The sequence below is a fragment of the Clarias gariepinus genome, chromosome 2 (genome assembly GCF_024256425.1).
Source record: "Clarias gariepinus isolate MV-2021 ecotype Netherlands chromosome 2, CGAR_prim_01v2, whole genome shotgun sequence".
NCBI lineage: Eukaryota > Metazoa > Chordata > Actinopteri > Siluriformes > Clariidae > Clarias > Clarias gariepinus.
In genome coordinates, this window is record NC_071101.1 from 26,287,950 (window position 1) to 26,315,770 (window position 27,821).

Here is a 27,821-nt window from a genome sequence, read left to right on the forward strand (position 1 = left end):
AGCTAAAATTTGTTGTATATCGATATTATTATAAGTTTTAACTGATCAACTGACTAAAACAAAGAACAAAGTGATTTGGTAAAAAATGATAACCTCTACTACACCTGATTGAAAGCTTTTGGAACTGTTTTCACAAAAAGGCCATATTTTTGTCAGCCATCTCAGTTACTCAGTATTAATTTCTTGTTTATATAGCTCTTCAATAAATAATGTTTTTATTCCGGATATCAAAATAATTTTAATTACCTGCAGCTTTGTCCCTATACCCCAAACACAGCTTTAATGAGTTTCAGTACAATGGCACAGGCATTAGTTAGTGAACTTGATCATCATATGAATCATATAGTTAAAAAAAAAAAACAGGAGCTTATTATGAAAAAGAGTTGGTATTTTTGAAGTTGTACGTTAATAGAAAAAGCCTGCCCACCCCTTTGTATGTAAAAGGTATGGAACCAGATGCCTGTGAATGTAAAGCAAATGAGGGGCAGTAAGGGCCAGTCATGTTCAGCTGTAATATAATTGCTCATATCCACTTTACACTCCACCCAATCACCCTCACTTCCCATAATACTCACACACTTGCATCACCTCACAAACATGCAACTGTTCGAAAATCATACCTTTATTAATGAGATCTGTCTGCAAACGGAGGTCTTGTCATCTGGAGGCCTTGAATATAAGAGACAGAACAGCCTGCTTAATACTGATCATTACCATGCCATTCAGGCTTTAAAAAAAATTATGTAGAAGGGGCTTAAATGCCTGGCACATCATAGGTATTTTGCAAAATGTTACATGTGACTTATTTTCACATTCACAGCTATTTAACCTTTATAGATGGTTTAATAGTTTAATGTTTGTGTAACAGTAAGTTTCGTTCTAGACATAAGTGGGTATGAATTTTTAATTCTGATTAACATTACATACAGAGACCATGCTTTTTTTCGGACCATAAAACATTTAAACTCAACCAAATCATCAGACATAGCTCTGACAAAAAAAATAAGATTATGTACCAAGAGCTGCTATTTGTCATAAAATAAAAAATATGCTTCTAAATTATTTTTGCGCTACAAAAAACAGACCTCGACTGCTTTTGTATTGTATGTTAAAAAAACACAACTTTTCCATTGTGGATATGCAAGGTAATCATGGATGTTTGTTTTCCACTAATTAGACATAATGATTTAGAGCAAGAAATAAAGAAAATTAATTAAGGAAACGAGAAACAAAATATCTAGCTCTGCAGCATAGTAATTCTGTGATGCATGGATAAATGGTGCTAGTTTTTCAAGCTTTTTTTAATTGAATCCTTTCTTGGTGGCATAGAATAAATTTATTTAATTCTGGTTCAGGTTCATGTTTAATAAAAAAAAAATAGAGCACCTACATACAGTATGTATTAGTATCTGGTTACATCCCTTACGTGTTGGATTTATCCATCTAATACACTAAATTTGCATGATGCAGCGACGTAGGTTTTGGATCAGCCAAAAAATGTTCCTGGAATTAGACATTTGCTCATTTGTGCATCATGCACTGTAAAAGCAGGCTGGTCACAGATACCTTTGTACTTGAATTGTCTGTCTTTTCTTCTATGCCTGTGTGAGGAGATTTTTCTGCTCTTTCAGACTATGAGCAGCAGTAGGAGCCAGACTGTGCCGTGCTCGTTAGGACGACGCGAGTGCCGTCTCAGTCAATTGCTAGTGGTAATTGAGCGGTCGGAGCCAAGACACGAGCAGGCCATCTGTTTGTCACGGTGGAACATCTTGTGGCACTCTGCTCGGCACCGGGCCATTATGCTGCAGCTCTTAGTGGTGCGATATTAATAGATCCAGGGTAGAGACAGGCTGAGAGACAGGCATAGTGACAAAGTGGAGAGAAAGAGATCAATAGAGAGAGAGAGAGAGAGAGAGAGATTGGTTGTGTAGAAGGATGTCACATTTCTATTTATTGGCGTCATTAAAAAAAAATTTAAACAAATATAGTCACCCATTAATAAAAAAAAAAAATCATCAGATAAATATTCAGTAGTGCAGTCATATAAGGTAACAGGAATCCAGCACTTAAATTGTTTAGTTTTTTAATAGAAATATAAATCAGCGTAAACTAAAGCCTCATTTAATTTAAGTACAAGCTGTACAGTATGCTGGAAAAGAAAGAGTTGGAAGGTAAAAGCAGAGATAAGGGACAGAAAGGCAGCACAGAGACACAAACTCAAGTCAAAATACACTCAGTACAGTATGTGTCAGGTCTGTGTGGCCTCTGAACCACGCTCCTCATCTCCCCATCTTTAACAGTAATGATCACTCCATCCTCGTTTGCAGGCTGGGAGGTCAAATAAGGGTCTGTGTCAAGCCTGCTGGTCTCTCGCACGCTTCTGCGCCACAGCTCCGTCCTCACGACTCCCAGCCCTCAGCACTGTCGTAGGCGAGCGGCCCCCTCAAAGTGCTAATTTGTTAATGTTCCTACGGAGAAGGCATGTTAATTAACTTTGTAAGATTCATGCCTAATTTAGTTATTATGCGAGGGATGAATGAGCTAATGAATGCAACAGGAGCCTCTCAGCGTGCTTCACCCGCCAGTATCATGTTGACTTTTCTGCCTATGAATGAATTGCTTGCGCTTAACCATGGTCTAACTTGTTTGTTAAAATGTTGTGAAATTGTTTCTTTTTCCTACATTGTAAATTGTGCTCAGTAATGTGTTAGAAAAATAAGAGGCATGTAAATGCAATGCATGTTCCAGTTCCTGTACATCAGAAGATCGTTTGAGTTATAGGAGTTCAGCGCAGTTCAGGTCAGAGCTGCAACTTGTTAGACTGTAAAAGCTTCACCTGCACATAAAAGCCAGTGTGCAGGCTGCTGTGCAGGAAAAACTCAACCAGTCTTTTTTTTTCCTTTTTTTTTTTTTTTTTGGCTTAGCATTTTTTCCTGATTTATTGAACACAAAGACTTCATACTTAAGTGTTGTTTGTCCAGTGATTCACATGAGATTAGACAGTTCCACCTTCTCTTATGAGATTGTATTTCTTCTGGTTGTGCAGGGATGGTTCAGCCCAGGCCAGGTGTTTGTTTTGGATGAGTACTGTGCCCGGTATGGCGTGAGAGGCTGCCATCGCCACCTCTGTTACTTGAAGGACCTGATGGAATTCTCAGAGAACAATGCGCTAGTGGATCCCACCCTGCTCCATTACAGCTATGCCTTCTGCGCTTCTCATGTCCATGGGAACAGGTATCAGCTCACGTCCCTACCACTCCTACTCACACATACTATTATTGTTTAGCTTTAAGGACATGATATAATTATACATTTATTAATCTATCAATTTATTAAATATTCATATTTTATTATAAGCAATAATAATTAAAATTATTAACCTATTTTTTGCTCTTACTATATAAATAATTAAATTCCACATTATTTCATGTAATAAAAGTCAACTTTAGTGAGAAAGCTTGCTATATATTTTCAGTCTTGTCAAAAACAGATAAACAGTCAAAAATGCTTCCTCTTCTGAGAATGACTCATTTATGTCTCTAATGATACTATAATCTAGCACAGTGCTTCCTTCTTCATAGGAAGAAATGTGTCTTCGTCGTCACATTTGGAAATGTGCTCTGTCCAAGGAGCAAATGATTTTATAAGAATATAACCTAAAGATTGCAATTTATTAATGTACTGTACATTTTATCGAAAATATAATTAGGATTAAAATTTAAGTGATGGGCAGAAATTATTAAATTATCCTATAAACTGCTGTAACTGTTAGTTGTTAATTGTTTTGTTTCAAATTTCACAATTTTTTTTTTCAATCTCTCCATACTCCATTTCATGACCCAATTTTTTTTATGTTGTCACCTATTGTATATTACAAAAAAAAAATAGGGTTGAGCACTAAATATTAATATACAAAAGGTGTTTAGGTTAAACTGGGACTTTTGATTGTACAAAATACAGTTATGAGAGTAAAAACTTCCTTTACTTCTCTACAGTATATTATTCCCTGCTACAAGTGACAATAACTCCCAGCCGAGTTCCTGTAATGTGCTCATGAATGATTGTGTGTACAGTTTACACAGACGGATGCATCTCTTCCATAAGTTGGTAAAAAGTTATCCATCAATTTTTATGGATCAGGTGTTCCACTATTCACGGGAACGACTGCACTGAGCCACCTTGGACAGAATAGTCATTCACAGATGTAAGGTCTTCTTTAAAACTTTGCACCATTCAAATGTTTTACTGCAGCTTAGAGTCTCATCACCATACTGCTTTCATTCACAAGAACTTTCATCACAAGTCATGCATGTCCCTCATATTATTCATTAGAGATGGTTAGTGGTAAATTATGGAACCGAGATTGACTTATTACTGTACTTTATATAATATACTGTAGCCTATTAACACAAAAAAAAAAAAATAGTTGTTTTACACTGCTTTTACAGATGATGGACTTTGTTCAAATTTAGTATTTAATGTGTACTTGGCTTAATGTAAAGTACCCTGCAGTTACTCCTAAGATTCTTTTAAATATCTCGAAAGTACCCGTCATTGACTGCAGTAACTGTTGTATTATTGTCTGAGGTTATTTCTTGTGCATATTTTACATAAGGTAAAATACTATGTAATCTCTCCAAGTGTGTGCAAATTTAGTCTGTAAACAATTACTGGCATAATGAATTCAGACAGGACTAAAATGCTAAGGAGAGCGATATTGAAAACAGCATTTTCCCACCTTCTTACTAAATTAACAGCTTTCAATTATTCACAAATACTAAGCAATTACAATAAAATTACTGAATTTGTTTGAGCAGGGCTTACTAAATTATGATTTAATTAAACTTTTGCTTGCTTTTAGTGTCTGGGGATAATTAATTTATGCATTTTAGCAAGAAAATATCAGTTATTCCGTGGGATCTAGAACACCATAAAGCAGCAAGCTGAACTAGAACAGTATGAACAGAGCTTGTGGGTATGAGCAATTTTCCTTGTCCACTTGTTAGCTTAAGCTCTTCATGTTTAGCTTGTAGACTGTCCCCTTTAAAGCTATTAGCTCTCTTCTCATTGCACATCACCTGCATTTAACTTATTTTATCTGATTGACTTTAAATACACATGTATGTGCTGCCACTCTCTGATCACCAATTTAGATAATTAGGAGTGATTGTGATTAGCCTCTCTGGCTAATTGCTAGGTACAAATGAAAACTGGCAGTAGTGGCTTTTTGTCAGTTTGTTGGTTCATTTAATAATTAATGTCTTAATAGAACTGGAGTTTTCGATGGTCATGCTAGAAATGAAAAATAATGTCTGCCAATGCAGGGAGATTTTTAGACTTTCTTTTGTCTGTAGCCTACTGTATTTGTCTGTTCCTAATTTATTACATTCAACTGTTGCAGGTCACTTTATTCTTAGGATGTACTGTATAATGGATTATTGTTTTTTTATTATTTATTTATATGACATTATAGCATGTTGCTGATTAAAATTTTCACAGTAAGATGGCCCAGTGCCAGTAAATCATTAACAAATTCCATGACATTAATATTTTTAACACACAAGTTGGTGGGGAAAGAGGGGAAATATATGTATATATATATATATTTTTTTTTTTTATTTTATTTTTTTTTTACAAAATCTTTGTACAGACATTTTTTTTTACATCCTAATACAAAATAAAAATAAACCAGAACAATATCTCTGTACATATGTTCGATGTGTACTCTGCTGGAGGACAACTTATAATTAATTTTATTACCAGGTAAGTGATCTGTGTAAATTGTAGAGATAGGAGTGTCCTTAGTTGTCCATGCACACTGCATTCATTGATTTATAATAGAACATTTGGCCCTGATCATAAGCAACTAAACTGAAAGGATTTCCTCCCATGAGAAAGCTGGATAATACTGTATATGATAGTTGAAAAATATCAAAAACCCAGATGTGGTGACTAGGAATGCCACTGAATAACAGCTGAACTCATGATGATGAAATCGCTCTGAGAGGACTTTTGCTTTGTGATGTGAGTTATTGAGTTTAAAGAAGCTAATGAAGGAGGCACAAATTGTGGCTGTGAAGGGATTCACATGGCCAGTTAACAATATTCATATAGACAGTTGTGCTCATGTAGTGCTAAATGAATTGTTGTTAAGGAGCACATAGTGTGGTAGGAAAACTATTACACTAGCCAGGACTGTTGACACAAGACAGGTTGAGGCTATGGGGTCATGCTGTTTGCATCAAATTTAAACATTGAGATTTATCGGACCAGGCTATGTTTTTGAAATCTTCAGGCATCCCGATATGTGGAGCCTTAACTTTTGACAGGAGTAGATCTTGATGTGGTCCTCTGGTGTTGTAGCCCATTTACCAAGATTCAATGTGTCATGTATTTTGCGATGTTTTTCTGCTCACCACAATTGTATAGAGTGGTTTTCTGTCAGCTCAAACCTGTCTGGCTATTCTTTGTTGACACTCTATGTAACAAGGCTATATCCGCAGAGCTGCTGTTCATTGTAGAGCTGTGAATTGTAGGTAGACTGTAATTGAATTTATTAATTGATTAATTACTAAAAGGCCTCAGAGTGGCACAGTGGTAAAGTGCTCGCCCTATCATCCGGAGATTGCTGGTTCGGTTCCCGGGTGGTGCTGTAACCTCTCACAGCCGGAGGTCTAGAGAGAGATGATTGGCCGAGCTCTCTCAGAGGGGAGGGATGAGAGGCACTTTGTGCTCCCACATTAATCACGTCTCTACAGCTAATCAGAGGCGTCTGTGAGCCTGCGCAAGAGGAAGGGGCGGACAGCGCTGTCCTCCGAATGTGTTATGCCGCCCCCAATGGTGCGTGAGCGAGCAGTTCGAAAAGATGCAGTTGGTTGGCGTCACGTGGTTCGGAGGAAACACGTGATAGTTTTCAACCCTGTTAGTAGTAGCTTAATGTGGGAGCCCCCTAGTGATGGGGAGGAATTGGACACTACTAAAATAAGAAAATCGGGGGGAAAAAAATCCCAAAAAATAAATTAATTAATTAAAATAATAAAATTACAAAAAATATCAAATATGCATTGAAATGCCATGTAACTTGTGGTGTTATTTTTTTCAAATGCCATGTCTCATACAAAGCAATCTTTTTTTTCTTTTGCAATCTCCTACGCCACACTCCAGTTCAGTTTGTGACAATATTGTACCAACCGCTCATAACCATAAAAAGAATTTGTCAATTTGAGAGAATTCAGTGTTTTAAAGTTAAATATTTTTTAAAAAGCATAAATCAATTCTACATCGTAAAATATCAAATTAATTGCATAATCGAGTAAATCACATGGCTGATTCTTGCATTCTAAGTAAACTAATGAAACACTGTGTGTGTGTATGTGTATGTGTGTGTGTGTGTGTATATGTGTGTATATGTGTGTATATGTGTGTATATGTGTGTATATATATGTGTATATGTGTGTATATATATGTGTGTATATGTGTGTGTATATGTGTGTGTATATGTGTGTGTATATGTGTGTGTATATGTGTGTGTATATATGTGTATATATGTGTGTGTGTGTGTGTGTGTGTGTGTGTGTGTGTGTGTGTGTGTGTGAAAAAAAAAATTCCCAGGAAGTTGCTTGCATGAATGAGTAGATGTACAGGTGATGCTAATAAAGTGCTTAGTGCTTTCTGTGAGTAATTTCTATTTTTTAAAAGGTAAAATAGTGTAATCATTTCAAACTGGTGATTACTGACTTTCCAAAAGGATTCAAAAAGGAATTTTATAACATTTTTTAAAAACTATTTTTGTAAAATAGATTTTTGGTTGTGGCAAAAACTTTCAATCAGTATTTTTAGTAAGTCAGATTTTACCTGCACCAAAGGCTTGCTATTGATTGACAGCCACATCAGGAATGACTTGCTTGTGGCACGTCTGCTTGAATGCTGAACAAAGTGTGTTCGGCTCAGTGAGGCTTTGTACGGAGTTGAGTTTATACAGATACTGATGTGTTAGTGTGTGAGATCAGAATCAGAAATCAGTGTGGACTGATGCCGACATGTCCGGTATCTAAGAGCGACAGGCAAGACAGTAATCTCCAGTGGCCCTTCTCACATGTCAGTCCTAATCCCCCTGCCTTATTGACGTGTCTCTCATGTGAAGATGTCAGTTTTCCTTGTGACATTCCCCTCTCCACCGCACCTTCACCTCCAGCCCACTCACACTGTAAACATGATGTACAGATGGGTTCTCATCTGTCACTCTGTAGTTGGAGTCATTTCACAAGTTTCCTTTTTTGTAATTCATATGGTATAATGTAATCACGTGTTTGTTTTTAGTACGTGTGTGGTAGCCTGGGAAAACACTTCACATTCTGCCATGTTATATGTACAGTAGTTCTGGGTTCTCTGACCAACTCATATATTTGTTCACACACTTTTAACAAAAAATTCATGAATGTTTTGGATGTACAGTCGATGATAGAAGGGACACTTTAAGTATATGAGTGATGCTTTGAGCCTTGCAACACGCTAAACAAGCATGTTTATATGGCAGTAATTTTTAGATGGTGTTGAAATGTGTACCATTGAGAATCTCAATGAGAATCTGAGTCCCAGGTCAGCGTTCAGCTCGTCTCACACACCCTTGCTTCATTAGACATGGACAATGAGTTTGCCCCTCAATGCCCTGCTCTCACCATCTAAGCCAAACATGATGCAGCACTGGCTGTGATTCAGTGGTAGAAAAAAATGACCAGTTTGTATATGCTTTCTCTGCTGTTAAGCTTAGTGATCTTTGAATACCTCTACTGCTAATATAGGTTTACAATTTTATGCTTTTCCTTTGCTGTTATCCAGTTCTGGTGTGCCTTTGTGATACCATTGAAGCATTTGATGAAAGGTTATCGTGAGTAGTGAATACTTCATCATGGTTTAGTGATGACCAGAAGCACAGCTTGATCCCTTGACTAAATTGCACTCTCACAAAGAGAGGAACAGCAACAGAACAGAGCAATTCACCCTGGCGCTTGTAGTTCAATTCCCAGGCCTCTTGTTAGCAGATGTTCAACTATGAGGCCTACTGTGGAAATAATGAGCAGAAACAGAGGGAGAGAAAGGCAAGAGAGAGAAATGGTGGGGGTGGGAGGGTTTAAAACACCCATTCTGTCTTTTCTTCCAAAATGTCTCTTCATGAACAAGCTCTGGACAAGGCTAGGCTCGTTTTCTCTCTCTCTCTCTCTCCCCCTTTTTCTCTCTCTCTCTGACACACACTCGCAAAAAATCCAGCATAGCCCTTTAGACCCTTTCTTGTGCTCTTGTCGGATTAGCTGGCTCTTGTCAAAAAGAAGAGAAAGGATTTCATTTAATAAAGAGGGATTTGGAGTGCACACCAGTTTACAAGTTGCACTTAAAACAGTAAAGTAAAGGGAGAGCTTGGTTTTGAGTTTGGGGCTCTTCCATTTACAAAAAGTCAGGAGGCTTGGAAAGTCAGAGACAATGCCTCGCAACGGATCATTGTAGTTCCTGTGGAAATTCTGTAGTTTACATTGGATTATGGTCAATGGGTTTCAGCTACTTGACCTTTTAACTTGTGCATATGTAATCTGTGTAATTACGTTTAGCAGTCATTTGTTATAAGGAAAGTAATTATTGGCCTCAGTGTACTAGACAGTTTTGTGTTCGTGTGTGCACACACATTCTACCAGTTAAAAGTTGGACACACCTTCTAATTCCATGGTCCTCCCAGATTTTTGGTTCTTTATACATTGTAGTGCAAAATACCCAGATTTGCAATTATCACACATAAATACATAGCTGTAGAATTTTGCCAAGAGTATTAGCTTGCCCTCACATGCAAATAAAGTTCAACATCCAATTCTTAATCCATAAGGTTAATATGATGTTGGCCCACCCTTTGCAGCTATAACAGCTCCAACTGATCTGTAAGGGCTTTCCACATGATTTAGAAGTGTGTTTATGGGAATTTGTGACCATTCTTTCATAAGCATATTTGTGAGGTCGGACAAGAAGGCCTGGCTTGCAGTCTCCGCTCCAATTCATCCCATAGGTGTTTTACCTTGCTTTGTGCACTGGTCCACAGTTATGTTGGAACAGAAAGAAGCCATACCCAAACTATTCCAATAATGTCCAAAATGTCTTGGTATGCTGAAGCATTAAAAATTCCTTTCACTGGAACTAAGATACCAAGCCCAACTTATGAAAATGAAACAGGACGCACTCGATGACACAGACTGGGACATGTTGCGAAACAGCTCCGATGACATCAACGTGTTTATGGAAGCGGTTGTGCAATTCATCGGGAAACTAGAGGATGATACTGTGCAGAAAACGAACATCAAACGTTTCCCAATCAGAAGCCGTAGGTGGAAAAAAACATCCGTGACGCTCTGAGATCTTGCACTGCTGCCTATAACATGACTCTAGGAGCCTGTGGCAGGGACTATGGACAATAACAGACTATAAAGCACTAACATCCAGTATGACGATTGCAGACGAGCTCAACACCTTCTATGCTCGCTTCAAGGCTGCAGCTAAAGATGCTAGCGATGCTAATGCTATGAATTCATATGGTATCTCCTATCTTCCTGTGTTCACAGAGATATTCAACCTCTCTTTATCTCAGTCGGTGATCCCCATGTGCTTTAAGGAGTCCATCATTATTCCTGTTCCAAAGAAACCACATCCTGTTTTCCTTAATGATTACCGCCCTGTACCCCTTACCTCAGTAGTGATGAAGTGCTTTGAACGGTCAGAGACTTTATAATCCCTTCACTGCCTGACACACTGGACCCACTACAGTTTGCATACCACCCGAACCGCTCTTCAGATGATGCCATCTCTCATCTCCTCTACACATCACTCACTCACCTGGACACTCGGAAAGAGAATTATGTTAAAATGCTCTTCATCGACTACAGCTCAGCACTCAATACCATAATTCCCTCCACACTTGCCACCAAGCTGGAGCACCTGGGACTCAGCTCATCTGTGTGTCAGTGGATCTCCAACTTCCTGACTGGCAGACCACACTGAGCCCCCTGCTGTACTCATTGTGGTGGGCCTGATCACGAACAACAACGAATCAGCCTAGAGGCTCCAAAGGAGATTGGAAATCTGGAGAACTGGTGCCAGAGGAACAAACTTCTCCTGAACGTCAGCAAGACAATGGAGCTGATAGTGGATTTTATATAGTAAAGGATAGTAAAGGACCTCAGCCACCTCAGCAATGGACTGTGATTTCTCTCCCTGAAGGCCAAGTTAGAGAGACTGAGGTGGAGCTACTTCATGCAGGCGATAAGGTCTCTCAACCACAACACTACCCAGGACTAATACTGTACCATCTTTTAAACATCCAAAATTGACTGGACATTCATGGTCACTTACGGTCACATTCATGCACACTTACACTTTACATATTTATATTTTCATTTCTGAATCATTGCACAAGACACGTTAATAAGACACGTTAATAAGACACTTTTTATGCATATTTGCACACCCCCAGTTATTTTTACTTCATTTTTCTTCTTTATTTACACTAAATTTTTATATTTTACACTAAATTAATTTTTTTTTTTTTTTTTTTATATTTTGCTCTATTGTGTAATGTCCTTATTTTTACATAATATTTTATTTTTTATCGTAAATTATTTTTTTATTGTACTTCCTTTTATTCATATTTATTTCTATCTATCTAAGCTTTTTTTTAAGGTCACGGGCGGTCATATAAGCATTTCACATATCTTACAGTGTATGACTGTGTATGTGACAAATAAAATTTGAATTTGAATAGCTATTGAGTCTGCAGAAAATTTGTGACCTCTGTGCACTGTCTCACAGCATCCACTGGCCCCACTGTGGTTTTACATGGCCTACCACTTCATGACTGTCATTCCCAATCACTTTTATTTTGCTCTCACAGACCTGTAACAACTTCTTTAAGAGGCTCCTCTGTCCTCCTCTATCCTGTATTAATGGCATCTGTTTAAATTCGTTATCAGTAAAAAGTCACCTGTCTATAACCTCAAACAGTCACACTCCAAACTCCACTATGGCCAAGACCAAAGAGCTGTCAAAGGACACCAGAAACAAAATTGTAGACCTGCACCAGGCTGGGAAAACTGAATCTGCAATAAGCAAATAGCTTGGTGTAAAGTAATCAACTGTGGGAGCAATTATTAGAAAATGGAAGACATAAAAGACCACTGATAATCTCCCTCGATCTGGGGCTCCACGCAAGATCTCACCCTGTGGGTTCAAAATGATCACAAGAACTGTGAGCAAAAATTCCAGAACCACGCGGCAGGGGCCTGGTGAATGACCTGCAGAGAACTGAGACCAAAGTAACAAAGGCTACCATCAGTAACAAACTGTGCTGCCAGGGACTTAAGTCCTGCAGTGCCAGACGTGTCCCCCTGCTTAAGCCAGTACATGTCCAGGCCCATCTGAAGTTTGCTAGAGAGCATTTGGATGATCCAGAAGAGGATTGGGCAAATGTCATATGGTCAGATGAAACCAAAATATAACTTTTTGGTTAAAATTTAACTTGTCGTGTTTGGAGGAGAAAGAATGCTGAGTTGCATATAAATAACACCACACCTATTGTAAAGCATGGGGGTGGAAACATCATGCTTTGGGGCTGTTTTTCTGCAAAGGGACCAGGACAACTGATCCATGTAAAGAAAATAATGAATGGGGCTATGTATTGTGAGATTTTGAATGCAAACCTTCTTCCATCAGCAAGGGCATTTAAACTAGTAAAATCACCACCATTGAGAGCATTAAGTATGATAGAGATACTCTTATTTCTATTGGTGTACAATGTACTCACAATTCAACGTTTTTAGCTCCGGATCAGAGCTGGCCGAGTGAGATGCTGAGGGAGAACAAAAGGATGTGACGTGAAGTGGTGGCCCCGAGGGAAATGAGCCAGCGTCAGGAACAGGCTAAGAGCCCGTGCACATCGCACACCTCTACCTAGCATCCTGCTCCCCAACGTCTAGTCAATGAAGAACAAACTCGATGCCCTCAGGGCCAGGGTAATGTTCCAGAGAGACATTCGGGACTGCAATCTCCTCTGCTTCACTGAGACATGGCTGAACCCAGCAGTTCTGGACCAGGCCATTCAGCCAGCCGAGTTCTTCTCGCTTCACTGCCTGGACAGGACATTGGAATCGAAGATGTCAAGGGGAGGTGGTGTGTGTTTAATGGTAAACAGCAGCTGGTGCAATAGTGCGACCGTTGTTCCTTTCACACGCTCCTACACACCCAACCTGGAACTACTGTCCATGTGTCGTTCTTTTTACCTTCCTCGGAAGTTCACATGGGTCATAGTCAGCGCCGTTTATAACCCGCCTCAAGCGGACATGGACACTGCCTTATGCGAGCTGCACAGAGTGACTCTAGGAGCCTGTGGCAGGGACTAAGAACAATGAACTATAATATTTTTTTGCTTTATAGTCTGTATAACTAGCCCTCACATCAGGACTTCATTATTTCTTCACTACCGGAACCGCTCGACCCACAGTTTGCTTACTGTTAATGTTATTTATTCCTTTACTTTGTATATACAAAGATGATTTTTGTGTCTTATTAAAATTAGAGAACATTTGATTTTTCAGAAATAATGTAAAGTTAATCGCTCAACATTTAAATAATTTTTTTTGTTGTGGCTATACCATGCTAATAGAACAGTGTTTTACAAAATTATCAAGTCACTGGAATAAAAAAATCTTTTTTTTGTACATGATGACACAATGATCAAAATTAGGAACCAGCAATGACTGTAGCACAGAGAACGATTTCAACAAAAATTTCTGAAGGTTACAGTAGTCAGCAATAGGAAGTGTACAGGCCCTTAAACTAAATGACTTCAGCACATCTGCAGTCACAGGACATAACTAGTCGCTCACACTGCTCTGGTGTGATTTTGGTCCACTATTCTTCCAGTCTCTTTCACAGTTTGGTGACTGTAGTGGGTTTTTGGCCATAACTTTGTCGGCAAGAATTTTTCAGAGGTTTTCTATTGGGTATAGATCATGACTTTACCTTTTTTGCTGTGTGAAGGGGGCATTATTATGCATGAAATTTGCTGGTTGATGAATTCAGGGAAGGAACCGCATGTTGTTGAAGAAGGGTCTAATAAACATTTGCATTTACTCTGTCCCGTAGCTGTATAAGAGCCCCAACTCCTGCTGCAGAAAAACATCTCCCAAACCATGACGCTTTCCCCTAACCTTCCACTGACTTCTTAACACACTTTGGGTTCAGTCTTTCTCCAGTTTGTCGATGAACATAAATATTTCTGCTAATGAGAGCTTTGTTCACTGCAGAGTCGGCTTTCAGTCTAAATTCTCTTAAACGTTGGGACACTGTATGATAAGACAGATCCTTAGGCTGTTTAGCACTGAATTGGCGAGCAATCCCAGCTGCAGTGTTGAACCGATTGCCCATTGAGATTCTCCACATTATCCTGTCCTCTCTTGCATTTGTCTTTTGTGGACGACCACCCTTTTTGGGGAACTGGAATAAGTTTGTGAGGTTGTAACTTGCAATATATAGAAATCACAGATTTTGAATTACCAACCTCTCTTGCTATGGCTGAAAGGGCCATCCCTTTGGTCTCCCTTTTGACCTGTTGTCAAAGAGTTTTAGTCACTTTAGAACAGCTCACTATCATAAATTTGACCAGTCTTGAACCAGAGACATCAGAGGTGTCTTACCTGGGTGGAGGACAAAAGAAAACTGGACTATTGCTCAGTGGGCCAAAGTGCTCTTTTGAAGATGAAAGAAAATTTAGCATTTCGTTTGGAAATCAAGGTTGCAGAGTCTGAAGGAACAGAATTCAAGTTGCTTGAGGTGCAGTGTAAAGTTTGCACAGTTGGTGGTGGTTTGGGGAGACTAACACCAGCTGCTAGTGTTAGTCCACTGATCTACTAGTAAGTTTTAAAGCACTTCATGCTTCCCTCTACTGACTAGTTTTATGGAGATGCTGAATTAATTTTCCAGCAGGACTTTCCAGTGCTATCATCTGGTTTAAGGAACATGGTATCCCTGTGCTTGATTGGCCAGCAAACTCCCCCGACCAAAACCCTATAGAGAATCTATGGGGTGTTGTGAAGAGGAAGATGTGAGACACCAGACCCAATAACACAGAAGAGCTAAAGGCTGTGATCAGAGCAACCTGGGCTTCCATAACACTCTAGCAGTGCCAAAGACTGATGGCCTCCATGCCACGCTGCATTGCTGCAGTAATTCATGCAATGGGAGTGCAGACCAATAATTGAGTGCTGTACATGTTCATACTTTTCACTAGTCCAACATTTTTGGGGGGCATTATATTGGTGGTGGAAGTGGAATCCTTTAACGTTATAAGCTATTGTATTAAACATGATAAAAAGGGCTAAATTACATTGTGGAAACTGGAATCTGGACCTATCTTTAACCATGGCTCAGTTTGTAATATAGTTGGGAGAAATTTAAATAAAAGTATAAGCGCGTACTGGTGAAGGTCTGTTTTCAAATATTTAATGATTATGAATTTATAATAACAAATTTAAGTAAGTTAATCTGTATTAATATACATGTAACAATTTCATAGACACCTGACCATGACATCTACATCTCCCTTACTGTGGCGATGTTCCACTCTTCTGAGAAGGTTTATCCCTAGATTTTTGTGTTTTTTGTGTCACTGAGGTAAGCGCTGTGTAGCCTGCTCGGGTTCTTTCACATCAAACATAACCAAGTATTCACAGACTTTGCTTTGTATGCGGGGGCATTGTCGTGCTGGAACAGGTTTGGGCCACTCGGTTACAGTAAATATAAATTATAATGCTGCAGCATACTGTGACATTCTATACAACTATTTGCTTACAACTTGGTGGGAACAGTTAATGTTCCTTCCTTAAGGCCTTTCAGCGCATTTAGTTATTTCTAATTATGTATTAATTTCGAGTACATAAAACATATAAAAGCTACAAGAATCATATATGTATTGCATTTCTTTTTCAGGCCTGACGGTATGGGTACCATCACAGAGGAGGAACAGGAGGAGTTTGAAGAGATAAGGGTCAGGCTGCTGACACTGCTAGAGAACCAGATCACACATTTCAGGTGGGAACTGATTCAAAAAGCACCTGAGCCATGATACTGCTACAATATTTTGTTAGGCAGTTGAAGATTCAAAGAGTTAAAGTTTTAACATAATTTTATTTGTGTGTAACACTAGTAAGGTGCATCACTGTGACATTTACCTAGACTGCTGCTGCTTCTATCTGTAGAGATTTAAGAACACCAATTAACGAAGTCTATCGTCCTGAAGCAGGAACACAGAATAAGCTGAACAGTAGCTAGACAATAGCTATAAAACAACTTTAGTGATGCAAATGTAGGGTAAACGGAGAGCCATCAGCCTCAATTTATTAAAGCTCTCAGTCACAATTCCTCCTTAGGTTCATAGGCTAACAGCATGCCACTCCACTGAGGGTTTTCACTCACAGCTGTGGCCCACAGCGTCCATAACCACTAGCCAGTCTTTTTCAGTCTTTATTTCGTTTTTTTTTTACTATTAATGCTCTAACACCTGTTCTGCTTTCTTCCTGCTTTACATTAGGAAAATTTGTTTCCTAATCTCAGAAAAATATCATTGCAGTGCACCATCACCTTATTATACATTGCATGCTATTAAAATTAAGATAAGTTAAGCATAAAATTGATCTTGATAGCCAGTTGGGTTTGGGTGTTTAATTTTCTTTGTTTGCTGTTTGTAGGTATTGTTTCCCTTTTGGACGCCCAGAAGGGGCTTTAAAAGCCACACTGTCACTTTTAGAAAGAGTAAGTATATAAATCTGCGGGTTTTTGTTCACTGCAATAAACATAGAGAAGAGTGATGGAGACCTGTGTTAAATGAAGTTTCAAATTAAGTTCCCACTGCAAAGTTGCAGTTTCCCTCTATGTGACGTACAAAGGTGAACTTTACCAGTTCTTAATAGGTGGCACTGTGCCACCAAAAGTGATTTATAAAAATGAAATTAGCATGTAAAGAGAAAACAGGAAGTCTGATTTTACTCTCACTCACGCATATACTGTAATACAGTATATGCCACTTATCCTATGCAGGGTCATGGAAGGCCTAAAGTCTAGGGAATTGGAGCACAAGGCAGTCTGCATCCTGGATGCTGTGACAATCCATTATGTGCGAACAAACACACACTTACTCATATACAAACTCCCTCTTTCACTATAGGCAATTTTGAAATACCAATTAATCTAATTTGTAGTCTTTGAACTGTTATGTTAACTACTATGTCACTGTGTTGTCAGTCTGATTCCAAACCATTCAAAAAAAATTATTAGCAAGCGTATATAAACATGGGGCAGCGGTAGCTCAGCCGGTTATGGCTCTGGGTTACTTAACAAAATGTTGGCAGTTCAAGCCCTAGCTCCACCAAGATACCACTGTTGGCCCTTGAACAAGGTGTTGCATGCTCCAGAAGCGATGTATAATTGCTGACCCTGCCCTTTTACTCCAGTTTCTTAACAAGCAAGGGTGTGCAAAGAAATAATGTATATGTTGTGTAATGTGTATGTGACCATTAAAGCATATTTTTCTTTTGCTACTCTGTGATTCAGTTCAGCATTAAGCAGAGTTATTCCTGCACAATTAGAAATCCTAAGTGGCAACTCTGCTTGGGTCATTTTTCTTTTTTTTACTGTTATAGGTTCTTATGAAAGACATCACTACACCAGTCCCTGCTGAGGAGATGAAGAAGATTGTTCAGAATTGTTTGGAAAAGGCTGCACTTATCAACTACACCCAACTGACTGATTATGCCCAATTTGAAGGTTTTATACACATCATATTTCATCATAACAGCCTTACAATTGATGCTTACAGCAAACATGAGTATAGAAATAAAGAAATGTGACTTTGGTTGAAATGATCCTCACATTAGTTAAATGTAGCTGATTATTGCGTCTCTCCCCAGCCGACTGTCCTCAGGTACCTCCAGAGAAGAAGCTAGAAGACATGATGCGTCTGGGGGAGCTTTGTATCGAAGTGCTTCAGCAAAACGATGAGCATCATTCTGAGGTAAACCACACAGATTCACAGTCAACCAGATTTAATAACGCTTAGCTGCTGCTTATCAGGGAGCATGAGAATGAGCTGAGGGAATTCTGTAGGAAAGCAGATACACGGAATGGCAAATCTTTGTTTATTGTCGACTTGTCATCATTTAGCATCACACTGTGCATTTCCCCTCCAAGTAACCAAAACGGCTGATGGTGAATACTTGGTTAAACAGCTAGTACCAGCTCACAGTAGCAGTAGATGTAAATAACGCCTACAGCACATCTGTCCAAGGCCAACTTTAGCGAATAACTACGTGCTTTTTTTTTTTCCTTCAATCATAGGTGTCGAGGCTTTGTTGGCAGAGACTATTTCATTTGCCTAAATGCATGTGTAGCAGTAGACATCTGTTCCTAAGGTGTGGAGTTATTTTTAGGGCTTTAGTCACAAACATCTGTCACATGTGAAGTTGATGATAATGCTAAAGTGTTGGCACCTAATAAGATGAATTTGCCACTTGCTGTTACTAAGGAAACATTGACATGGTGCTGCTGAGAATAGTCAAATCATGGAAAGCTTTGAAGAATACCTTTTAACCTGTTATATTTTATAGTTTTTTAAGATCTATCTGTTTAATTGTCTTGTTCGCATTGTCTTTTTCTTTTTTTTTTTTGGAAATGCATAAGGGACGAGAGGTAAGTGAATGTTTGTTGTAGCTTTTTGTGTTATAGTGAATGTCATTTTACATCACTGTTTTCTGCTTGGTTTTCTGGTTTTGTGTGCCTTTTGTGTTTATAGTTTTTGTTCATTTGGGATTCGCTGAGGAACTTTCAGTGTGCAGCACAACTGAAAAACTAAAATATTTGAAGCATGTCTTTGAAAATGTTATTTTCATATCTGTGAAATTCCTAATGGGAGAATTCATACAGAGTGTGTCAGACCCCATATAGACGTAGATGAAAGATGAAGCAGCTAAGTCAGGAAGACTCATTGATGTATTCTTTTTAATGCTTGTAGGAACCACATTTAAATGCTGGTGGTGGTGTTTCAGATAGGGCATTTAAAGGGGTCATAAATGGGGTCGGTTGGCACTGTGCCATTAAAAGAGCTACTTCTGAAAGGCTCAAAGATGAGCGTCTTCAAGGCCAGGTACAGAATGTCACTAGAATTAGTGTTTGCTCCCATACAGCCCCGATACACACTCACAGAGGCACAAAGATATACACACACAATAGAATTTTTCAGTAGATCTTAGAGCATTCTTCTGTTCTCATCACACATTTTTTCATTTGACTTTTTCCATTCTACTACTTCTTTTTGATTGAAGTCCGCAGTTATGGACAGAGAGTTCTTGCCTGTCCTTTAAGGGGGAGCAAAAATGGCTGGGCCTCTAATTAAGCTCTCTTTTAAGTGGGCAAAAGCCAGCATCTACATTATAAGGATGAACGCGAAAGACATTCCAGTGCAAGTCATACGGCCACACAATAAAACCCTTGTCAGTTGGAATAAAAACATTTTTAAAAATCTGTATTTGCCTTAGAGGAGACAGTGTGATCCTTTCCAGTCAGTGCCAAAAAGACATTTGATATAATAATAAATTTCATGTGCTTTTTTATTATTATTTTTGCATGCACAAAGCATACTGTGCAAACTGTCACAACTAACAGTCCATTGTTTACTCATCTCAAGAATACCTTTACATTAATAAAAGTTGTGTTTATCATGATTATATAATGCTTTGAACATGCATATGACAATCTGGCAAAAAGCAATAGTGAGATAACACAATTGTAAGATTCATAGGTGCATGATGAGCTTTTATAATGATAACTATAATGCTGATCACATTTGAGACACTTTTTAGGTGTTCGCACCCACAATTTATTTTCAGTCGTTCTCAACACTGGTCCTGAAAAAAAGAAAAAGACTGTTAATTAGTTAAATCAGGTGTGCTGGGAGCTAAGAAAACATTAAAATGTGCAGGGCAGAGGGTCCTCCAGGACCAGAGCTGAGAACCTGATTTATTTTAACAGAAATGTCAAACATGGCAATACAGTATTATTCTTTGGGGATTGACATTGACAGTTTCATCAGTATTAAGAGAAAGTAGATGAGAGCCTTTACTTTCAGTGAAGGGTAATACTGTTGTATATGAACAATCTACTGAAATGAGAAATGACTGTGGCTTGTGTGTAAGTAATACTGCCAAAAACACTAAGTGGTTCTAAAATAGTTTGGCAAGAAAGGTCAGAACATGTTCGGAGCAGGTTCTGAGTGCCACTTGAAGCTTTTTGGATGATGCCCAGCACAGTGAGGGCTCAGTTTTGTTTTTCTGATGGCTGCTGAGGGATGATATAGATTTGGTTTCTCCGTGTGTACCTAAGCCATTGAGCTTCCATATTCTTTTCTCTCAAGGTCTTTTTTTGTCCTGTCTGTCATCTGTTAAGTTTTTGGTTGATAACATGTGTTTTCTTTTTGTTTTTGTCTGTAGAATTTAGTCGAACCTTGAACATAACTGTTGCACACATTTGTTATATGTTAATTTTTCGTTTATTCTTTTGTGTCTGTTTTTTATAAGGTCATTCAGTTTTCCAATAAGAGGTTTAACTAAACAAAATGGCATTAACCATTAAGGAATTACAGGATTTATTATTATTTTTATTTCTTTCACTTTCTTGTATCCAAAAGTAATGGGCAACCGATGGATAAGCAGGTTGATGGCCTGTTAAAGCCAGTTAATTAGTTTTTTTTAATAACAAATTATGTATATGAAAGGTTTGGCTAGATTTATATTTAGTATCCGTTCTTGGAAATTCTTTATATTAAAGCCAAAGAGGTGCCTATGCAAGTGAAGGAGGCCATCATTAGGCTGTGGACTTGTATTATTTTAAACACCTTTGCCATTATACTAAACTTTCAGCCTCATACTGTACCACACAGTATGTTTGCAAATGAATCCCTGCTGTATCTATCTGATTTCACCCAAATGAGGACGGGTTCCCTGTTGAGTCTGGTTCCTCTCAAGGGTTCCTTCTATTGCCATCTCGGGGATTTTTTCCTTGCCATTGTCGCCCACGGCTTGTTCATCAGAGACTAACTGATAATTATAGTTTATTCATATTTCCTTCTGGTGGGTATATATGTATAAAATATATAGTGTCTATAGGGGTGCTAAAATCATTATCAAAGTCTACAATCAAAAGGTGGCTTTATGAGTGTTTATACCTAGGGTTTAACTCAAACCAGAAGGATTGAAAGAGGAGTATGTTAAGAAGGAAAGGAAGGACCCATGATCCAAAGCATACCACATCACCTTTCAAACATGGGTGTGTACAGCTGCCAGTGGAACTGGTCTTTATTAACGATGTGACTGCTGATTGACGAGCTATACACTCTGCTCAGATTCAGTCAAATGCTACAAAACCGCTAGGATGCTGCCTCACAGTAAAAATGGATAATGTACCGTGAAAGCCGAGTCAGCCTCCTGACCTCAACCAATTGAGCATGCTTTTCACTTACTGAAAATAGAAAGACCTATAAACAAGCAGCAACTAAAGACAGCTACAGTAAAGGGCTTGGCAAAGAATCTCCAAAGTGGAAACTCATTTTTTTTTTCATCTAAGTATTAAAAATATTCATAATATTTGTGATTGTTTATTTGTTCAATTAGTTTTGAACCTCTAAAGAAAATTAGGAATTTGCAATAGTATTTAGAAAACATGAAATTTGGGAAATCTTTTATACTCATAACTCATGAGTTTTGGAGAAATAAGAGTTGAATATTTAACACCAAGAACATGATACCCACTGTGGAGTATGGATATGGAAGCATGATTATATGGGGCTGCTAATCTGTAAGGTGAACTGGAGCATTACTTTGATTCCAAAGGCATCATAAATTGAGTGATGCACTGAGACTTAGAGGAGATTCAGTCAGTAAACTAAATATTCAGGTGACCCTAGATGTTCCAACAAGATGACAAATCCAAACAATCAGACCAAATAACTCAAGACTGATTTCTTGGCTTTATTTATTTTCCCATACCAATAAATATGTATTATCCCCTAAATATGTTATTTTTAACATACCATCTTTTTTTAATACAAAATTCCATACAAGAATTTGTTTCAGAAGTGCGTTTAGGAATCTTTAAAACATCTGAGATATCTTATATGGCTATATTTTTATAAATACAGTGGAACCTCGGACTGCTAGTAACATGGTTTGCGACTAGCAAAGATTTTAATAAATTTTGACTTGAAAAACGAATAAGTCCTGGTTTACGGGTACCGAGTATCATGTAGCACGCATGCGCTTTTTGTTTTGGCACTGATCGTCACGTGATGACAACTGAGCCAATGGTTTTTCTCTCTCTTGTGCTGCGGAATTGTGGGTAATCGTCTCCCCTGCTGGGTCTTAGTGCGCGTCTCTTACTGGTATAATCAACATCCGTGCACGCGTGTACTGTTTGCTATAACACTGTGACCACATGTGTTCGCGTAAAACATCTTTTGTTTTGTGTTTGTATGCATGTGTACACAGCACGCGTGTACTTTTTATTATAACACGTGTGTGCGCGCGTGTAAAGCAAAAGAAAGTCTCATTAGAGAGGTTAAAGATCCATTTTCTCTCTCCCTCTCTGTATCAGCCTGCACTTAGTCATTGGATGCCGTGCCCCTTTACACACACACACACAGACACACACATACACACACCTCCTCTCGCCTTCATGCCACACCTCTCCTCCCCTCCTCCCCCAGCTTTCAGACACACACTCTCTTTCTCCCTCTCTCTCTCTAATGGAAACACTGCTTTGTCATGATTTTTTTCAAAGGTAAAGTGCAGGTTAGTTTGTTTTATTTTTACTTAACAGCAGTGATTCAGTTTTGTCTCATTAATGATGTTCCTTGTTAATTTTTCTGATAAAACAATCTTTCCGGTAAATTGTGTGTGTGTGTGCATAAACGGAAACACTTTTTTGTCAGGATTTGTTCTACTTTTTTTTAAGATAAAGTGCAGCTTATTTCACTTTATACCTTCTTTATTTTTACTTTATATTTTGTATTAATTATTTTTATGTATTTATTTTTTGGGGCTGTAGAACGAATAATTTGAGTGTACATTATTTTAAATATGAGCCCGCTTCCGGAACGAATTATGCTTGTAATTCAGGGTTCCAGTGTATAGCTGTATAACTCTTCTCTGAATATGACAAGTTTACGCAATTTCAGTAGAATGGCTATGTGATGGAAATAACGCAGCCCCCTTTCGTTCTGTTTTAGCACCGAAAATTTTTAAAGAAATTTATAAATTATATTATGAAGCTGTATATGACTTAATATAATGCCCATAATTCACCTCCCCCCCCCCTCTCTCTTTCTCTCTCTCTCTCTGCGTTTCTATTTGTGTGTGTGTGTGTGCGTGCCCTCACGCTTTTGCGGGCGTGTGCACTATAGGCTTTCTCCTGGTGGCCTGAGGCAATGGCAGAGCACGCTGAAACCTTCTTGTCTCTCTACACAGTGGACATGGATGCAGCTCTGGCAGTGCAGCCACAGGACTCCTGGGACAGCTTTCCTCTTTTCCAGTTGCTTAACAATTTCTTGCGTACTGATCGTAAGTGAGCATAATCCTTCTTATTTCAGGTATATCTTTTATGTATTTTTATTTTTTTATTTCTTCACTTCATCAACATCTGACACCGTTATCACAACATATTGTAAAATAAAATTAAGTTACAACTAGATCAAATACATAAACAAGTACTTATCATTATGTACAGATCAAATGTTTGCAAGGTAATTAGGAAGTAAAGGAGTAAGTGTTACTGGGTTACTCTATACAGTATATGATGCTTTATATTCTGCGTTGCTATCTGTATCTCCTTGGCCTAATATTTTAACCAACATAAATTTATAAAAGGTGATTTCTGTCAATGAACTCAGCTGTTCTTTTAGTTCCATCATTATCCGATGTCTAAAAATTATTCCTGAGGCTCTCACAGACCTGAAACAACCTTATCCACAATCCCAACCTTATCCTTAGTTTAACTGTTCACACTCACTTTATTGCCTAGAACTCAATATTGTAGTTATACAGATAAAGTTTTCCTTGTCCACTTTCCCAACACATTCAGTATCTTTCCGAGCTTAATTAAATTTTTGACCATGTTTTATTTTCAGCTTTTACATCCAAGGTCTTTTTGCCACAGTATTTTCAAGTTACACTCATTATTTCTATAAACCACTTTGACTATTCTGTAAAAGTCAGAGAATTTAACTTTCTTTGAGCATTTTTTTTTTTTTAAGTGTTCAAGGCAGTTCTGTTGTTATTATTATTTTGGAGGTCATACACAAAGGTAATTATACATAGATTACAAAGTAGATTCCTATCCGTTTCTACATGTTTGTTGCAATAGTGTAGGGCCACAGGTTAATTTTGTTTGAAATTTACTTCAGTGGTTAGTTAATTTTTTTTAAATAATAGTTAAAATTGCAAAGTGTTATATATGCAGGGGGGCATGACAATTTTCCTCTCAGAGAGTTATGATTTTTCATGTCCTAAAATATCTTTAATGTTTTTTCTTTGATGGTTCTAAAACCATAAAATGGTATTTTGAAAAAGACTTGACGCCACTGAGATCTAATTAAATGGGGAATTGTCATTTATTTTTTTATAACATTAGCTTTCCCCTATGCTGAGAAGTTTAATTTAACATCTTTTTTGGTTCAATTTCATTATCTTCATTTCACTGCCTTCCAGATACACTTCATGGTCAAACACTATGTAGACACCTGACTACCGTGCCCATATGTGCTTATTGCAAAATTATGGGCAGTGGCACAGCATCTGCCCATACTTTACTGCTATAACATCCTTCACTCTCCTTGAAAGGCTTTCCCCTTCATTTTGGAGAGTGGATCTGGGGATTTACTTATTTAGCCATGTGAGCATTAGTGAAGTGAAAAGGCCTGATGTATAGTCACCATTCCAGTTCATTTTTCAAAGGTGTCCCATTCAGTCAAAAATTCAGGCAAACAATTTTTATGGGATTTGTTTTATCTAGAAGATCATCATATTTTTTGGGCCGCTTAGTTTCAGTGAAGGTAAATTGCAATGCTACATCATAAAAAGATATTCTAAAGAATTGTTTGCTTACAACTTTGGGGTAAAAGTATGAAGAAGGTCACCCCACGGGTGAGAGGGGCAGGTGTTTGGATACTTTTGACCATAAAGTGTATCTCATTCCTTTCTGTATCCATGCCCAACTCTTTCTTACCATTTTTACTATTAATAATTTTCTCTCGTCTATTTAACCCCATATTTTTTTTGTACTTTTTCTCTGTAATTATTTGTACACCTACTGCATTTGTTTTAAAGCACAGCATGTCTCTGATTTGTTCTTGGTGGTGTTTTCCTGTTGGAGAAAAGATGTATTGCCTTAATACTGTATATCTGGCCATAAATAAACAAGAGTAGTTTATTTTTTCTAACAAACATTTAGAGACACAGAAAAATGAAAGTGTTTCAGAACTATGAAGTAGTAAGCTGTTTTGAGTTCAGTTTTAGTTTTCAGGCCCAATTAGGTATAATTAGGCTCCCACCAGGTTGAGGTTACTAAATTGTTTTACACATGAGGAGCGTCCAAGTCAAACTGGCATTTCAGACGTGAAGCAGGTAGTCCGATCATGACTCTGGCGTACTCTGGTCTACTACCTTGATAGTATCCAAGGGCTTGTGAAACGTTGGTACAGTATAAGTGCATTAGTGTAGCATGGGTTTATATAGAGAAATTAAGGTAATTTCTACTCGCATAACTGTGTTCTGTTATTTTGCACAAAAGTTTAACTTGAACACTCAACATAGAAATCCACAACTGAGTGTTACGCTTTCTGACAGAGTTCAAAGTGGATTTTTTTTTTTGTCAGCAGTGTTAATACCTCTACATAGTTCTTACATGGATTTTGTTAATTTACCAAAAATTTTTATCTGTTAACAGAATTACACTCGTACACTCCTGTACTTGCATTTCCACTTTAGTCCTGAGATTTTTATATACTGCAGTCGACAATCTTCACCACTTGCAGCATTTTCAACAATTATCACCTCTTGCAGTGTTAATTGGGCAGTCCCAGCAGTTATGTGGTGATAATAAACAGTAAAGACAGGCATATCAAATTATATGTCTGATGTATATATATCTGGTCCATAGTATAATAATGAAAGCTAACAGCATTTGCAAACCTTATAAGCAAATCCTTCTAAAACATACAGTATTTAGCATTCTACCTAAATTGTTTCCTCATCCATTTCGACCCATTTTTCCTGGAGTATATATGATATGTGATTTTTTTTCAGTAATATGTTAAATATAGATTTTCTATAAATAATTAATAATAAAAAAAACTGTAAAAAATACACTGTTTAATCCATATCTGGCAGAGTAAAGACACTCTTAAGAGTTAAAATATTTAGAGGTATTTGAGTCTGTTTTTTAGTGCACATGTTTGTGTGAGGCTGAAGTAGAATCATATTGTTTTTCCTCTAATTACTTTTCACTGCTGTGCATTCAGTCATTTAATCTGTCACAGCACTCCTATTCATACAGACTGAAATATAATGAGAAAACCTTGCAATTTGTTTAGAAAAGAGGGAATTATTGTTTTGGTTATTAGCAAGGGCGTAGGAGTAATTTGGCAAACGGAATGAGGGAGGGGCAACAATCACTGCTAGTTGATTCTCCCTCGGGTAGAAAACTTTGGAAAAGCAGCATTTAAATGCTCATTTTTGATTACATATGACAGCAGCATTTATTAATCTGCTGCTCATAAGTAAAGCACCAAAACCTACGCAGCATTCAATGTCCTATTCCTTTAAATATTTAATTTAAATCTGTATTGTATCCAGCAGGCAAAGCAGGTAACCCCAGCCCTCATTTTTATACTCTCTAACATTGGATCATGCACTATTGTTAGCCTCAGCTACTAGAACAAACTAACAAATAAAACAGTTCTACAGCTAAGTCCTGAAAACTGAAGTTCTCAAATACAAGGGGTGTTAAAGTCAAACCAGGGCAAATTTTCTCTTGATTGAAGGCGTACAACTGACTTAACTGAATGATTGAAGCTGATAAACTGACATTACAGAAAACTTCAAGTGCAGTACCTTAATGGGACTCATGCAGTAAAACATTTAAATGGTGCAAACGTTTTCCTGTGAATGACGACCCCAGCTGAGGTGGCCTGGAGCCCACTGTAGAACACAGTGACTGTAATTTCTGATCGTTAAAAATCGGCAGATAACTTGCTGCCAGCTTGCAGAAGACACACATCTGTCTGTTGGAACTGTACACTCAATCATTCCCAAACACCACTTTTACATTACAGCAACTAAACTGAGAGTTACTGCCACATCCACGTATAGTCCTGACATCGCTCCAAGTCATTTCCACGTGGTTGGACCATTAAAGTAGTCCTGGGGAGTTCAGCATTTCAGACATGAAGCAGCACTAATGAATGCTGGGAGTTCTGCATTAATGTAGCAAAGGATTATATAGAAAAATAAAAGTAGTTCTCTTCTAACTGTGTTATGTTATGCTTTACAATCAAAAGTCCTGGTTTGACCTGAACGCCCATCATTTCCGCCCCAAAATTGAAAAGTTTACAGTCAACTGCTTATGAAAAAGGTGTTCTTCAACTGTAAAATTTTTCTGCCATTTTTTTTTTTTATATTAATTGCGCTACCAACACT

At 37.9% G+C, this 27,821-nt stretch overlaps 1 protein-coding gene across 3 annotated transcripts in view; it reads left to right on the plus strand.

Annotated features, from left to right (window-relative positions):
- The window catches only part of cadps2 (Ca++-dependent secretion activator 2), a 154,313-nt gene that overhangs the window by 108,717 nt on the left and 17,775 nt on the right, over positions 1 to 27,821 (plus strand). For all 3 annotated transcript variants that reach the window (XM_053477639.1, XM_053477645.1, XM_053477651.1), the window contains exons 13-18: positions 3,047 to 3,234; positions 16,015 to 16,116; positions 16,773 to 16,836; positions 17,724 to 17,847; positions 17,991 to 18,094; positions 23,531 to 23,687. In XM_053477639.1, the coding sequence (XP_053333614.1) occupies positions 3,047 to 3,234; positions 16,015 to 16,116; positions 16,773 to 16,836; positions 17,724 to 17,847; positions 17,991 to 18,094; positions 23,531 to 23,687 (739 nt within the window). The remainder of the gene's footprint in view (positions 1 to 3,046; positions 3,235 to 16,014; positions 16,117 to 16,772; positions 16,837 to 17,723; positions 17,848 to 17,990; positions 18,095 to 23,530; positions 23,688 to 27,821) is intronic.